The sequence below is a fragment of the Python bivittatus genome, unplaced genomic scaffold (assembly GCF_059951505.1).
Source record: "Python bivittatus isolate LINGU-HERP-01145 unplaced genomic scaffold, Pbiv_v1 ctg000850_np1212, whole genome shotgun sequence".
In the NCBI taxonomy this organism is placed as follows: domain Eukaryota; kingdom Metazoa; phylum Chordata; class Lepidosauria; order Squamata; family Pythonidae; genus Python; species Python bivittatus.
The window spans coordinates 34,998,407-35,014,786 of record NW_028277112.1 but is presented as its reverse complement, the minus strand read 5'-3'; the positions used below and the strand labels follow the sequence as shown (position 1 = coordinate 35,014,786).

Sequence of the window (16,380 nt, the reverse complement as noted above, 5' to 3'; positions counted from 1 at the left end):
AAAGCTCTATACTATAAATTCTTTGTTTTACATCCTGTTTTGTATTTTGGACTGGTGAGAAGACAATGTCCTGAGCTTGCTGGCCAGACAAAGTGTTATTTATTAGTTAGAGGACTTAGAGCACAGTTGCGAAGTCCCCACAAATGCAGAACAACTGCTGAGCCCTAGTATTTGTGCCAAGAGGTCTGGCAAAACCAGGTTCAATCACAGTATTAAAACTTGAATAATGTGTTTTTGGACATAGATGGATGGATGGAATAACTCATTTTTCTTTGGTGTTGTGGGCCAAGTCACGCAGATCCTTAATATTAGGCTGGCAAAACTCCCATTTGTACTTGGTCTCAGCATGGATCAAGGTATTTTCAGGATTTGATCCTACATTTTATTTCTGAAGAGTTAAATAAAACAGGAATGGATTGCATGAATTTTCAATTAAACATTATGAAGACATAAAAGTGTCTGCCTTTCTAATGTGGCTGCTTCCACTTTGCAAATCTGGAAGATGCATCACATGGATGCTTTAATAACATCAGTTTGCTTAATCTGTGACTGTATGAGTAAAATATTCCCACTGCATGATGGAACTTCAAAACAGAGGTAAAATGCATTAAATATTATAGCTCAATCTGTTATGGGCATGGAAGGCATTTGCATATAGAAGGAGAAGTGAGGTAACATTGATAGCCTCAGCCCCAATATTGTATGGTTGGGCTAATTCATGCCCAGGGACTCTTGAACAGAGGCCTAGATTAGAAAGAAACCTAATGAGTGGACTACTGCTCTGCACAAGTGCCATAGGGCTGACCTGCATAACCAACTGATTGCTAACCATTTCTTGAACGTAGGAATACATGATGTTGTCCTCTATATAACTCCACTGATAGAAATTGAAAAGGTGATTTTTTTTTTTTTGGTTATTAATTAATAAGAGTTCTGCAAGTTTCATAGCCAAAGTGAATGGAAGAAAAATAAAACTCTGGTGTCTTCTTTCCTTTCCATCTGCTGGTGGATGCCCCAGATGGGAAGGTGTCAAGTACAAAAAGTAGTTGGTGGAAGAGGACTCATAGCAAAGATCTGTCAGTGAAAACCATATGACCACAAAGACTCCCCCAGGGAAAGGAAAGCAATTGGTGCTTGCTTCCCTGACTCAGATGAGAAGGGCAAAGAGGCAAGGAAATCTACCAACTAGTGGGTGTGGTAAACTAAAGCAGAGGAAGGGATTGAAATCTGGAAAGGAATTTCTTAATCTGGCTTCATTTTCAGCTGGTCTATATACAGGAGTCAAGCAGCTTAAAGCTGCAGTATGAAAAAGGCCCTTCTCTCACGAGTAGATGAATATGCCGATCCTTTGTGCCCATGCTTTGGAACAAATGTCATCAGTCTAATAAGATGAGTATAAAATCCTTAGAAGAAATATTATGCAACTAGCAGCTTACCTTGTCAAAATATTAAAGTTGCAGGCCTACACATTGTAGTGCATATATAACCAGCAGGCTTTAGAACATGGAAGAAGGAGAAGTAGCATATACTGTATTCCTTTATTCTGCAATGGACTTCCCAAAAAAATCATGCTCCATAATGCTTGTGTGTGAGAGACAAAGGTAGGAAAAAAAAAGGATTTTCCTTTCAAGAAAGGTGACTTGTGTGTGCTAGGACAGTGGGGAAGTACACGGATGTGATAAAAAACAGCTCACACCTATTATTATTATTATTATTATTATTATTATTATTATTGCTGCTGCTGCTGCTGCTGCTGCTGCTGCTGCTACTACTACTACTACTACTGCTATTACTACTATATGAAAAAGAGGGTCAGCCCAGCTGCCCTACATGCCAGACTTATGACTACCAGAAGATTTACTTCTACTGAAATAAGTAAATTTGAGTAAACTTTTAAATCCTGAATATAAACGTGCATAGATTGCACCACGTTTGTATCATAGAGCTGAACACCCTATTGCACTAAGTAGAAACTTTCCACTCCAACATATCTGACTCAACTTTTCCCTGTGAGAATAACCATACTGTAGTGGCTCACAGAGGGTGCGATAGATTGGGTGATGCCTCTTTTCAGGCTGCTACAGTACTGAAGGTCTGGGCTGAACTGGGCAGTGTGATAGCCAGTTCGAGTGGCCATTCTGTATAGAAGAATAATAGGATTCAACAGAAAGGGAAGAATGAGATCCATTCAGATCAATGATTAGAACAAGTAGGGGAAATTCTGAGGAGGCAAAGTTGTTTAGCACCTTCTTTCACAGACAAGTTTTTCAAACCAAACAACCAATCTTCTAAGTTTTATAGGGCCGCAAAGTTCCAGTTGATTCCAAAAGTACCTAGTACGGCTGTGCTGACCAGGTTATAATACAATCTCTGTGATGGCACAACAGAAATCAAAATGGCCTGTCCCTCTTCCTGAGAGCTGCTCTGTTGTAGGAATGAGGCATCCATCTTCCAGGTTCTGGTCCCTTTATACCAAACAAGGAAAAACATCCCATTTTAAAATCAAAATAACATTTTTGAAGTAACTTTTTCTCATTTTCATTCACTTCTGGTTCGCCATAACCAGGAGAAAAGGGCTGTGGATAATTCACCTATTTGTACTTCTTATCCATGAATGGTGGACCTTTCTTTGAAAAACTTTATTTTAAAAGTAGGTCTTTAATTGGCACAGTTCTGTGTTATTTGGGCAAGAAACTAAAGCTTGGCTATCTCACAAGAATGACTACAAGTATCATTAAGATAACAATAAAAAGCTTTGAATTCTCTGAAAGCTACATCAATGCCACTTATTATGGCCAGAGAAGGTCCAGAAGGGAGATAGGTTGACCTCTGTATCAGCTGGTATCAATGATTGGCATTTTTACATTGGCATCCTCATACAGAGTGGGCTATTGAGCCAAGGAAAATGCATTTTTCTGCAGTTCCTTGCTGTTCTGTTTACTTGATCTATCCAGGGGGAACAAGATCAGCAACTGCCTTGCCTCTCCTTGCAGACAGTGCTGCAGATTAGAAAGATTTTGCCTGTTAAGCATGGGAATGTGGGAAAGCACTCCTAGCTACTGTTGATTTGACAATGGAGATGCAGTAAGTGAATTTAAGATCATCACAAAAAAGGACTCCAAGGTCTGAATTAAAGGAGAATCTTGTGCATACCCAAGAACACAATTTACACAATCACTTCTCAACTGGGTCATCCTTCTAATCCCAACAGAGTACAAATGGAACACAGGAATTCACATTTGATTATGGATAGTTAACTCTAGATTACAAAAAAAGAGTGATCAACTCTCTGAAACCAGAAGCACCAGATTGTATCAGTAACCAGTTCTTCACTGCCTTTGGTTCAGAGCTGTGATGGGTTTTGACTAAGCATTTTTCCTTAAACTTTGTAATGGCGATCTGCATAGGCACCAGATCAGAGCTGCAAATGTCTGGATGACCACTGCACAGATGCAAGAAGATACTGAAAACTCTTTATTTCCATTTACTGGCCATCTGGTTATTTACTGCCCACACATGGTCATCCTAAGCCTGTAGCCCCTGGGTGGACATAGACCTTGCCTGCAGGCACTGGAGACCACCCACTCAATGCATTGCTGAATGTGATACAGTGGCTAAACAGCGATAGCTGTTGTCATCATTTTAAGGTGGGAAATATACTGTACACTTAACATAGTTTAGAATCTGACGAACCACAAATACTTTCAATCCTTCATCCACTATAGTTGGGGATGGGGGATTATACTGGGTTTCACTCAGAAGCGTAACATGTTCTGCCACTTTGCATCATCACCATGCCAATGGCAGTTCACCATCTCCCCCTCATCCCCTAAAATCTGCAGATCCCATCCACCAAACGTTTCCCACCTGTGCATGGTTGTAAAATAAACACGCCAACACATTCATCAGCAAAGTTGAAAGACAACTTGGGAGAGAGAGTCAGTTAGAAGGAGTAAGGCCTGCTGCTATTGGCTGAACTGTCTATTTTTTTCAGGAGCAGCCTCCTGATTTCAGTATGCATGCATGCATGCATTCAATTTAGAGGCTGCCCAATTCTAGCTGACTCTGGGTAGTTTATATTAAAAAGTAACACTTTTTTTTAAAAAAAGAAACAGATAATAAGCAGCCAGAAGACAGACTCTACCAATAAAACAATCTACAGGGACTCAATCATTACTCTGCCCCAAGGTCTGTAGAACAGCCAGGTTTTCAATGACTTCCTGAATGTCATCAGGGTAGGAGCCATAAGGATCTCTGGGGGGATGCTGTTCCCCCAGGCCCCAGTAGATGACACTTGGTTCCCTTTATTGAACGGACCTGAAATGAACCCACTCTGCCTAGATATAGGAGGTCCCTCAAATAGCCGAGCCCTACGCCATGAATGTCTTTATAGGTGATAACCAACACCTTGAATTGCACCCAGAAGTCCATTGCAACCAGGGCGGCTTGCAATCCATGATCCATTTCCATCTTTGATCCATTCGGAGAGCAGAGCAGTTATAAAATGCAAATAGTTCAAAGGAAATAGCTTCTATTTTTCTTTTTCAGTGGAGCAATTATGATAAAGGACCTGTTCCATACTTAAAGATGTATTTAAATTAGCATGTGACCCTCTGACATTGTTGCAGGTCATTTGTTATTTGGAAAGAAAGCACTACCTTCCCTGTTATTGACTGGCAACGTTATTAAGAGTGGGGAACATTTAAAATGTCATCCTGGTGCATTTCCTCTTCATCAAAATCAAATAGCAAGATATCCCACTGCAATTCTAAGCTCTAGAGAAATTGATTTTCCTGTCAAGCAAAAAGGTGTAACATGACAGTACCCTGATAGATAAAATGAAAGATGCATGAAGAGGTGTTTCATTCCAACAGGGTTCATGAACTGTGTCCTTGTGCTGAGATCTCATTCAGTTCTGGATGACAAAAACCCAGCAGGTTGGTTCTTGAACTTGAATTTTAGGTACCAGCAGCCACTCCTGTCAAAGATCAAAAAGAATGCTCTCCTTCCCAGTGTGTCAAATGTCCTTGAAATAAGCTAGCAGCATACAATACTTAAATAGAAAGCATAGAGAAATATTGAACAAGCCCTTGTACCAGTGCAGTTGGATATCAGGGCATGTAGAATTGCTTTATTTATTACTGATTTTACTCAAGTTCTAACTGGGGGAGATATATTACAAGCTCTGGAACCAAGGGCTTGATCCTCTAATCCACTGCAATGAGATACAAAGGCAGAGGATTGCATGCATTTTGTGTTTATTTATTTATTTTTCAAATTTGTATGCCGCCCATCTCCCCCAATGGGAGTGTTACCGTTCTGGCAGTGTGCTTCAGTTATTCAGTGTTACAATCATGTTGCTTGGGCTTCTTCTCACAAACTGAGATTGTGGTCAAAAATCAGAAATGAGAACTTGAGAACTTTACAATGATGCATGATGTGAAAAGCCAACATCAAGGAAAGCATAGAAAATGCATTGCCTTATTTGAAACCAAAACATCTGGATCTTTTCTGTTCTTGGGTCACAATGAGTTAGGAACTTCAAAAGTCCTTCAAGGGGGCCAAACAGAGTTGGGATCTGTACAAGCATCTGGGATTTTTTTAATGAAGATAACGGGATGGTTAAATTGTTAATATTACTGTTTATTAATACACAATAAAGTTACAATTATATATAACAAAAGTAGTAATAGTTTTGCTCTCTGTTATGATATCTTTTCTTCTTCCATGCCACCTGATTTTTTTTCTTGTTTGTTTGAACATGGGATACAACACTGCTAACCATAGACAAATTAGTAGTGTTTTGTGAAAAATAATTCTTCAGGATAACAACCCTGAGTCAAAGTTGCTACCCTGTCATTCACAATACTAAATAAACCTCTTTAGCTTTCTGAAACATATGTTTAAAATGTATACTTGATTCTTAACTAAATACTGTAAATGTGGATATTCTTGATGTAACATGGATACATGAAAAATTTTTCCTGACAATGAAACTGAAGTCCATTATCTGTCATGACATTTAATGCTATGCTATCTCCTGTAAAAGCAGCTTTTATACTATCAACTAAAAGTAATATTCAGACTACACTAATAGTAGTTGAACTATATAACTAACCTGTTTCTGGATAATGAGAATAAAAACTAGTCAATATTGTCACCTATCATATTTAGTCATTAACATGAACCTGACCCATATCTAAGAAATGGCTTCATTCTAAGAAATGACTAGGACAAAACATCAGCTAGGACTACCTTATTTCCAGGATGATAATGCAGCTGAAAAAAAAAAACCTTTATAAATACAGAGGTATATCTGCCAGATATTCCTTTTTAAATACCAAATTTATGATTTATTATCATTTTCAATTACATTCAGAAAAAACTGCTATTTTCTGAGCTTCTGACTTATCAGTCAGCTGACTGCCTATCAGAAATATCTGCAGTTACTGCTTAAACATTTGCCAGTCCACAGCAGCCTTATTTATACAAGATAATAAAAGGGTAAAGGATTTTCAAATATTCCATTTTTAATATCATATATTTACTCTTGTCAGCAAATTTCACTTCAGGTACCATCTTAAAAATCCAGTTTTCATTAAGGTCAACTGGATCACTTAATAGTAATAGTATTATATATTTAATAAATAATAATATTGCTATTTGCAGCTGTTCATCTTTTAAGTATCAGTCACAGCCTGCAGCTGATTTTGGACAAACCCTATCCTAACTCAAAATTAGTTTAATAAAATCTGTTAGTCAGGAAAGATGTTTCCAGACCACCACCACCACCACCACCACCACTCCTCCTCCTCTTCTTCTTCTTCCTCCTCCTCCCCCGCCATACATGAATACGTCTCTCCTCCTACAATGATTTATAACATTCACTAAAGTTCACTGGATTCATTTGAGATGTTCCCAGTTAGGAGTCTAGGAAAGGAGCTCTTTCCAAAAAATGTAATGATGCAGTGCATTCTATCATATCATCAGAAGGCACAGGTAGTATCAAAACAATCATTTTGTTGTTGTTGTCAGTAATACAATGGTTGTATTATGAGGAAGAAGAGGAAATAATTACTTTTGGAGTCAGGAAGAAAGTGGAATAAACGTGGGAAGTGAATATGTTCCACCCTTGATTTATAGCCTCTTGCTGCGATTAGTAGTAACATGCAAGGCCTATATCTTCTCCAGTGATACATAGATACCTTTGGAGGATAGGAAAGAGGGATGAGGAGTAACTGTTGGAAAATTTGGAAGAGTTATAGCTGGGAATCCTGTCCTCTCAGCTTTTCAAGATATGTATTTAACTGGAGTCAAAGGAAATGAGGTTGTTTTTTTTTTAAAAAAAGCCATATGTTTATTGTTAAAATATTGAAATTCAAAGAAAGTAGAGAAAAGCACATATTGAAATACAAAGAAAGTAAAAGGAAAAAGGCAAGATGATATAAAAAAATTCTGCTACATTTAAATTAAAAAAAGCATAGTGAAAAAAAAAAGTTAATTACTTTTTAGTGGTACGTCCTTCCTTTCCCTTCCATATGTATCCTCAACCACTAGCCACAGTTTAGATATTTGAACTTTGCATCAAACAAAGAAACTAATTGCAGTTAGTTTCTGTTTGAGTCCTAAAGACCATGTGCCAGATGTCTAAATCTGCTGTGCTCTGGGTATATAAGGAAGCCATTTCTGCTTGAATTTAGTTAAACTTTTATTGTGGATATCTATTGTCAATTTTGCCATTGCAAAATGAGAAGATTTATATGTGGATTGTATAGAAAGAGAAAATGAGCATTTAGGCAAGCCATGGAACTTAGACTCAGAAAGTAGTATGGAAGTATGTCCAATAATGCATCTACCTTATTATAAAGTGAAAGAGAATCCTAAAATACATTCTGTTACAGGTCTTATCTTCCCCTTTAGAATATTCATAATCATGGTTCAATGATTGACTATCTCAGCAGATCACAGCATCTGCCTTTGTCTGAACTCAGTAGCTAGGCAGGGCTGGGTCTATTAACATTTGGATGGGAGACCACTAGGGAATCCCAGAACTGTAATGAGACTGCACATTTTAAAAATATCCTGGAAAAGGCCATGGCAAACTACTTTTATATAACTGAAACTACTGTCACATAATTACTACTTTGATATGAAGTGTAGCAGTCCTTTCTAATGTTATATTCAATTTTGGATGAAAAGTTAAATAATTTTACGCTTGTAATATTGACATCCTAAAATACTATTAATATTGATAGAATTTTTACTTTTTTCTTATTATTTTCAATACTTTAAGCTTTCTAAACAATAGAATGTCCTTAATTTATAATCATATTACATAAATATTATTGCATTGAAATCTGCATTGAAACAGTACAATGTATCAAGATTTATAACATTACAATAAAAGGGAAAAACAAAAGGGAAAAAAAAAGAAGGAAGCTACCTGGACATAACCATGAGGCCCCAACCCTATCTGCTTCTCATCAAGCCTTAAAGATCTGGCTTTTCGCCCAAGCATTGAGCCAGAAAGATTTATGATCCTGTTCAGTATTATTGATTGTTGGATTGTCTTGGCAGAACTTTTGTATTAGCTTTTACCATGCTTTATAGCTTATGACAGTTTATTTTTGTTCTCTTTGTTTTTTAATAGTATACTGCCTTGAGTCATTTTGAGAAGGCAGAATACATCAATTAAATAAATCAAAGAAATAAAGCCAAACTCAACTTGAAAAAGTCTTATCTTTTACTAGAGTTTGACTGTGTCCTGCTCAGTGTCCTTCAGCAATCTTCTGCTCTTCTCCAAACATTCACTGAATGTGTGGACAACAGAAGACTCCATCTCTACATTGGAGGGTTTGTTTGTAATGTATCTTATAATAAACATGTCAGAGCTGGAGTGTTATAGGTATACATGTGAACTTTTTTGAGAGCAGGAATTTAACCTGAACAATGATCAGTGAAGCAGATTTATAATTAATAGCAGCAAAGAAAACTATTTACAGGGAATAATTTTAGGGATAGGCAAAGCCTAGCACTAGCTAGCCACATCCTACTGGGAGGACAGTCAAAAAAGTGTTTGTGTGGTATGCATGCACCTGGAAAGAAAGGAGAAGGAAGTGATGTCAGATGAACAATCTCTTAAGAGGCAGAGTGATAGTCAAAGTGGGACACACAGTAAAATATTTTTTTCCTGTTTTGTAATGTTGCAAATCATGATGGATTGTATTATTTCAAAGCAGGTTTCAATGCAGTAGAACATGTTCAATGTTTAGATAATATGATTAAAAGTTATTATCATTCTATTATTCAAAAAGCTTAAAGTATTGAAAATAAAAGAGATGTAAACCTTCTATCCATATTGATTGCCAGTATACAGTATATGCCAGTATACAGTGGAAGCATAAGATTATTTAACTTTTCATCCGAAGTTGAATATAAGATAAGAAAGAACCACTGCAATTCACAACAAAGTATTAGTTATGTGATAATAGTTTCAGTCTTGAACTAATTAGTTAATATTAAGATCTTAGTATGTTGGTATGTTGATTAAAGGAAATAGAGAATAGATGAAGCAAATTTAACAAAAGTTAAAATACTTGAAGGTTAAAATACCTGAAGAAGTGCTTTTCATTGCATAGTTTGAGGTGGAACTGGAACTTGCCATCATCTTCAGATACAAGAAAAGCACTGTCAAGAGGATTAAAGTTATGTGGTCTAGTTTACTAAACTATTCCCCAGGGAAGACTTAATTCTGTTTTCCAATTCATTCAAGATTTCAGTTCAAGCCAAAAGTTAACTAAGAGTAAATAAGATAGAGGATCCATTTTCTGCCACTTAAAGGTTAGAAGGTGACATCAGAGCAGAATAAATAAAGCTAGCACTGCAATATAGGTTTTAAGGGGTTGCAAGATTTCAGCCTGTGCTTAAGCACTTGCTTTTGAGTAGGCATATACAGTATGTAGGCATATACACTACAGTAGGCATATACACTGCCACTCGTGCTACTTTGCCTTAATACAGAGCAAAATGAAGTATTTTATTTAAAGAAAAAAACACAATGCTATCTTAACAGCCACATTTTTATTAAGTTCCTCCAACATTCCTTGGTGGGGGATTGGTGTGTTGGTGTTGGGAGGGGGGCGTTGTGGAGATGACAGAACAGACATTCAGTAGTGTTGGATTTTCAGTTTCAGGTTTGCTCCTTGTGACTGCAGGCAGTAGGTATTGGTCCGTAAAAGTGTTAGTGGGACAAGTGAAGTGTGCTACTACTGTACTGTCATTATAAGTTGTTGCAGGCAGATCCCCAGAGTATCAGTGTTGTATGTGGGAATATAAACAGGCAGGAAGCTAATGTGGAGGCAGATTATATGACTGTTTCTGCATTTTGCATGGCTTGTGTAACAGGAGACGGTTCTTTCCACATAACTTCACACCTACAAAAAGGCCAGTCGCAATCTGTGCCTTTTTGAGAAAGATAGTTTCTGGCTTGAAATATTCCAATTAGGCTCCATGCTAAAACCCACATGATGAATGTGGCAGAGAGAGGCAGAGCTCAGAAATGCTGAATGTCTCAGAGACAGGAATCTCAGTCCTGAACTATTTATGTTCTCCTATTTTCTTTCCTCTGTTCATGACAGAGTACTAATTCTTAGCTGGCTTCCATCTTTTCAACATAACAAAGGGCTGTTTTTTTAAAAAATCAGATGAATATACCAAGACAACATTTCTGCTTTTGCAAAACCTTCAGTGTTTTAAGGGTGGTTGGCTTGTATGGTTGTTTTAGCCTCAGTTTAGCCCCCACTGCCCAGGCACAATATGGTCACTATTCATGAGCTATATTTTTATGCCGAAGAGTTTTAAAAGATGTTTTCTTTTTAAATTTTTGAGCACCAAAACTAGATTGGTGAAAACTAAATCAATAATAGCAAATGGTTCCTTTAGCTTTTTATGAGTAATTAGCTAGCCCCCACTTAAGCCTGACATGGTGCCATTTCAGCATTGGGGTAAAGCAAAAAGATGCCCTTTGCCCTTTGCCTCTAGAGTCCCTGGTCTATATTTCAGAGAGCCGATAAGTCTGTGAATACTTGGTTCAGTCCAGAGTGAGCATTTTCACATTCTCTCTGAAAAATTGTTCTTTGTTCTTTAAGCTTCATGCATAAATCCGGTTGCTCAACTGAGTTTGGCTTTTCCCTTTGATTGTGGCGTAATTTTAACAATGCATTAAGTAAATGGGAATGTAGCTCTTTGTCAAATAGCTCATCTGTCAAAGAAGCAAGCATTAAAACAGTGTGTATGGCAGTTTACTCATTTGTCAAGCGTGCTGACAAATTAAGCATTTAAATATATGGATATTTAGCAATCTCCTGACACATAGACTCTTGCCATCTGTTGCGTAACAAAGGCAGCACCAAAAAAAAAAAAAGTACTGCAAACTCTGAAAACTCATTCCATTCTTACGTGATCCCAGTTTTGTTTGGAAGGATTTCTTTCTCTTCTTGTGAAACCTTACAATACAATAGTTCCTTTGTTGAAGATTTTCCACTTACACAATTATACATTAAGCCCATATAAACACCTCCTGTTATCACCTGTGCTGTACTTTCCGTAGGCAGTAGAGACAGGAACATAAAATCACCAAATAATCCTCTATATGAGAGGAATTCCATGTCAAGGAAACACAAGGTAAGGTTGAGTCTACTACAATTTATTATTTAGAAGAAAAATAAGGTAAAGACAGCCTTGAGTTGAGTTCAGTTCCTGGTAACTACATGGAGACAATTATGCAGTTTTCTTGGCACCAGTAGAGAAGCGTTTTGCCACTGTCTTCTTCTAAGATGCTTTTATTTTAAACTTTCCAGTCTAGGGTACAGCCCTGAGATTCCCTGCAGGTATTCCCTCCAAGTGCTAACTTGAGTTGATCCTGCCCAGAGAAGATCAGCCAGCTGCTGTCACCTGCTGTAGAGCCATGCCAAATGATACAAAACTTGGCAACCTTTTCCAGCCTCAGGCACCCTTCCACCCTGAATCACCTGATTCCCAATTTCCCTATATGTCATCAAATTCACCTGATCTTTCAAAAGATCTCATGCTAGAAGCTTGACATCTGAAGCAATCTTCCACAAACACTTGGTGTTCTTGAAGTGTTTGGTCACCTTTGAGATGTAAACACTTCTCGTATGCTTGCTTGTTTAGAATTTAATATCTGGGGCTTCCGGTCTATTTGATAGGGGCTATGTAACTGATCTTGTGGATACTTTTACTCTGAAAGGCATATACATCCTGAAATAATTAAATTAAATGTTGTATGTATGGATATAATATTGAAAATCGTTTGGAATTCAAACTGTATATTTTCAGCTACATTGCTTGTTCAACTCTCATCCTTACAAAGAGTTGTGTTGTATTAGGATCATTCATCTGGACAAGAAATGACAAATGTTCCTTTATAGTATCTCATCACATGCCCATACGGGTCTTATGGAAGGTCATAAACAGGCAATATCTCCAGTTCTACTTGTTGTTATAATTTATCCAGAGACTCAGGACAGGTAAAAACAAATGCATGCTCGCAACTTTTATTGTTCTCTTTCTGAAATATAGTACACGCTCTAAATGCTTAATTCACTCCTTCAATTTCTCACTCTCTCTCACACACACATACATCTATACATATCCAACTCAATGACTATCAAGTCTGGCTAGGTCTGAATTCCAGAATAATTCGTTAGTGTGGAATGGCTTCCCTATCATTGCCAAAAAAGTTACACTGCAGCATCCATGAAGTCATCAGAAGCCGAGCTTAACTTTAACCTGGCCTTTAGTGCTCCATTTTTATTTTAAGAATGTGCTTCAGTCTAAATGTGTATTGTTTGCTGGCTAGTGTCACTGCAACTTTGAAATGTCTACAGTTTCAGTGTCAGAAAGCCAATAATTACCTAAAGACAAGGTAACATAGGAAAAAATAATTTGCATTTCTTTGGGTGTTTTTCTGCCATCTTGTTATGTACTTTAGGCACTGAGCTGCAGAATACCCAGTGAGCAGCTTTTTCTAGAGAGCGTAAATTATTTAGGAGCATTTTTCTTCTGTTCTTGACTATGATTAACCCTTGAATATTTATAGGCATTACAGTATTAACATGAATAAAGGGCTTGTGATATCATAAAGGGTCTTAGTTTAATGGGTTTAATGAGGACTACATTTGGACTATTGCAGTCAAAAGCCTTGAATGTTTAGATTTGAAAATTATAACTTAATGTTGATTTTCTGTTACCATCTTAATGTTACATTTTAAATTCTGATGCTATGTTTTATTGTAACTCCTCAAGATGCCTTGACTGTCGGCAGCATACTCAGCTACTGTAGATAAATAAGCATTCCTTCTTGTCTTGTGGAAATTCTTAGAAATACAGTACATTATTAGTGGTTCATAGAGAATGGATCTTGGGGAAGAAGTACAAGACCTTTGGCTGAGGAGTCTTCTTTATGGAAAGTGCATTATGTTTTCACAAAGCAGAAGTTGGTTTTTTTTCCCCCTCCAGTGGTGCTATTTCAGCTTTGGAATGTCTTTCTCAAAGAGATACATGTTGTACCAACTTTCAGCACCTGTTTAAGACATTTTTATTTAGCTAGGTATTTTAATTTAAATAATTACTCTGTCTCCCTTGTAATTTGTCTGTGCATGTGTGTGCGTGTGTGTGTTGCATGTGCAAGCATGCTATTTTTGATGATGTTTGCTCAGTGTTTGGGAAAAAGCCAGTGGAGCCTATCCAACAATGAACAGCACCCGTGAAACAACTTCCACATTCACCCTGCAGTCCCAAAACTTTGCAGGGCTGAAGAAATTCTTGTGGAAATTTGTGAGGCAGTAAGGTCAGGAAAAAAAGCCAACCTCCTTTTCTTATTCAATCCATTCTTGTAGTTTGAGGTGTTGCTGTCATATTTTATTGCAATACGTTCCACTTTAACTAATTTACAATTTATGTTTTTGCACAATTCTTACTTGAGGAAAAGTGGTACAGGGATTTAATTATTAAGTACTGCTTGCTTCTAGTTCACCATGTTATCATCAACACCTAAAAGCAGAAAAGAACTGTATTAGGGAAAGTTCATGTTTTCATTTAGAAAGTCCCACCTTGCCAAGTAGGACTGATGAAGAGTCCTTGTCAGGAAGTGTGGAGACACTAATCAATCAGGGCTGAGCTGGGTGGTTGAACAATCTTCTAACACAAGGACTGCACTGATCGGCTTGGCATATGGCACCCAATGCTTGAGTCTTGGGCATGTGAGACAACCATGCTCATCTCCTGCTCAAAACAAAATATTGTGAAACTAGTTTTGTAATGTGTCTGATGGAGCTCCAGCACAGGGGATTTTCCACCGGTGAGAATTCCTGGATGCTGGCTTTTCCACCCTCCCTCCCATAGCCAGAATGTAATGGTGCCTCTTCACCATCCTCCTGTCCTAATTAAACTTATATCCTGAATACTTGCTAAAGTGGTAGTGGTGACAATGACGATGACGATGACAGCAACAAAAGTATTATTCCAGATATTAAGGACTGGATTCAGGAGATGTATAATCTATCCATTTTTGAAAATACATTTTTCCACTAATCAGAAAAATGATGCAATATGTTTCCCTTTGGCACAGCTTTCATGATATTTTACAACATTAAAGCATTGCTAATTTTTTTGCCTTTAAAATAGAATTTTAATATGTTTAACATATCATACATATATAATTTGCTTAGATTGCTTACAGTTTTCTTTTTTCTGTTTAGTTTGTTATTATTTATTAGTTGTTTCTTAGTGCTTTTTGTACTTTCTTTTTTCTCTATCTTCATGTATTCTATCTATCTATCTATCTATCTATCTATCTATCTATCTATCTATCTCCATCCTTCTGTCCTCCCCAGCCATGAAGGACAGTTTTATTGGTCCACCTCAATGGCCAATTAGGTTCCTATTTTTTCCTTCAGTGCCAAAACATGGTGAAGGGAAAAAGAGCCTTGAGGGCTGGGGGCTGGTCAATAACTGGCAGCTATTTTTTGCACTTTTCCATTAGCTGCTGGAGGGAGTATTGGGTGGCTCTGTGGGAGAATGTAGGTGCACTAGGGACACTACTACAGTGGCGCAAACCTGCTTCCAAATTTTGAAGGGGGAGGCCAATGGCTGTGCAGAAGTGCTCTCAGTTCCCTTGATAGGCGTCCTACCCAGGTGGTGCTGAAGATAAGGTCATAGAGTGTAATTTCTAAGTGTCTTGGTCTCTTGAATGCCAAAGTGACAGCAGAGGGAGGGAAGAACTATGCCAAGTTACAGGGGAATCTTTGTTTCTAACTTTAGGCCCTTCTTCAGTTATCAGCAATGACGACGATTCAGCAAGTCCTCTTCATCACATCTCTAATGGAAGTAACACGCCATCTTCTTCTGAGGGTGGCCCAGATGCAGTAATTATTGGAATGACAAAGATTCCTGTAATTGAAAATCCTCAATATTTTGGAATTACGAATAGTCAACTCAAGCCTGACACATGTAAGTACAAATTTATATATATATATATATATATTTGTGTGTGTGTATGTATGTCTATAAATAAATAGGTGTCTCCCCAAGCATATATGATTTATGGCTGATTTCTTCCCCTTTCTGATATTGATTATGAATGCTAAATAACAAGCTATCCATACAACCATAAGCTTGTTTATTCAGATTACACACCATGGAGCTTAATAAGGCCTATTTTATTAAGTGTGGCTAAGATTGCCTCAAAGTTAACATTTTCAAATGGAATAAATCCAATACATTAATTCTAATTATCTTTTATTTCTTTGGCCAGATGTTTAATACATGTTGACCTCTAAAGTTTAAAATGTGTTTTTTGCATGAATGTAACTGCAAATTTAGTAGGTGAAGTAAGATTTAGTGGTTGTTAAATCTGCTGAACAATGAAGGTCAAATTGGGACCAAACTGTGATACATGTTTCAGATGACATCAGAGATATTTGAGTGGATAAAAAGAATAGTTGACTGCATAGACTTTGAGGTAAAGCCACTAGCAGACGTACACACATTTCTATCACCTAATCCCTTTGGGGGATGAGCAGTAAGAAATTGTGAGCCAAGGAAATTAATGGCATAAGATAAGAAAATAAATAAAATATTGCTAGTTTACATCAGCAGCATTCTCAATACATTTCAATACCTTCCTTCCTTGAAAATCATCCTTGCTTCCACCACATCCATGCACTGAATCATACATTGATTTTTCTTCTTTAAAATTCTTACCTCTCTCTTTTTGAGGATTTCATCAACTCCATCTGACCACAACTCCCTTCCCTTCCCTTCCCTTCCCTTCCCTTCCCTTCCCTTCCCTTCCCTTCC

General features: G+C 37.4%; 1 protein-coding gene across 1 annotated transcript in view; it reads left to right on the top strand.

Annotated features, from left to right (window-relative positions):
* The window catches only part of NTRK2 (neurotrophic receptor tyrosine kinase 2), a 192,293-nt gene that overhangs the window by 103,078 nt on the left and 72,835 nt on the right, over positions 1-16,380 (top strand). Inside the window, exons 17-18 of the mRNA XM_088130010.1 lie at positions 7,815-7,823; positions 15,343-15,531. Coding sequence (XP_087986136.1) covers positions 7,815-7,823; positions 15,343-15,531 — 198 coding nt within the window. The remainder of the gene's footprint in view (positions 1-7,814; positions 7,824-15,342; positions 15,532-16,380) is intronic.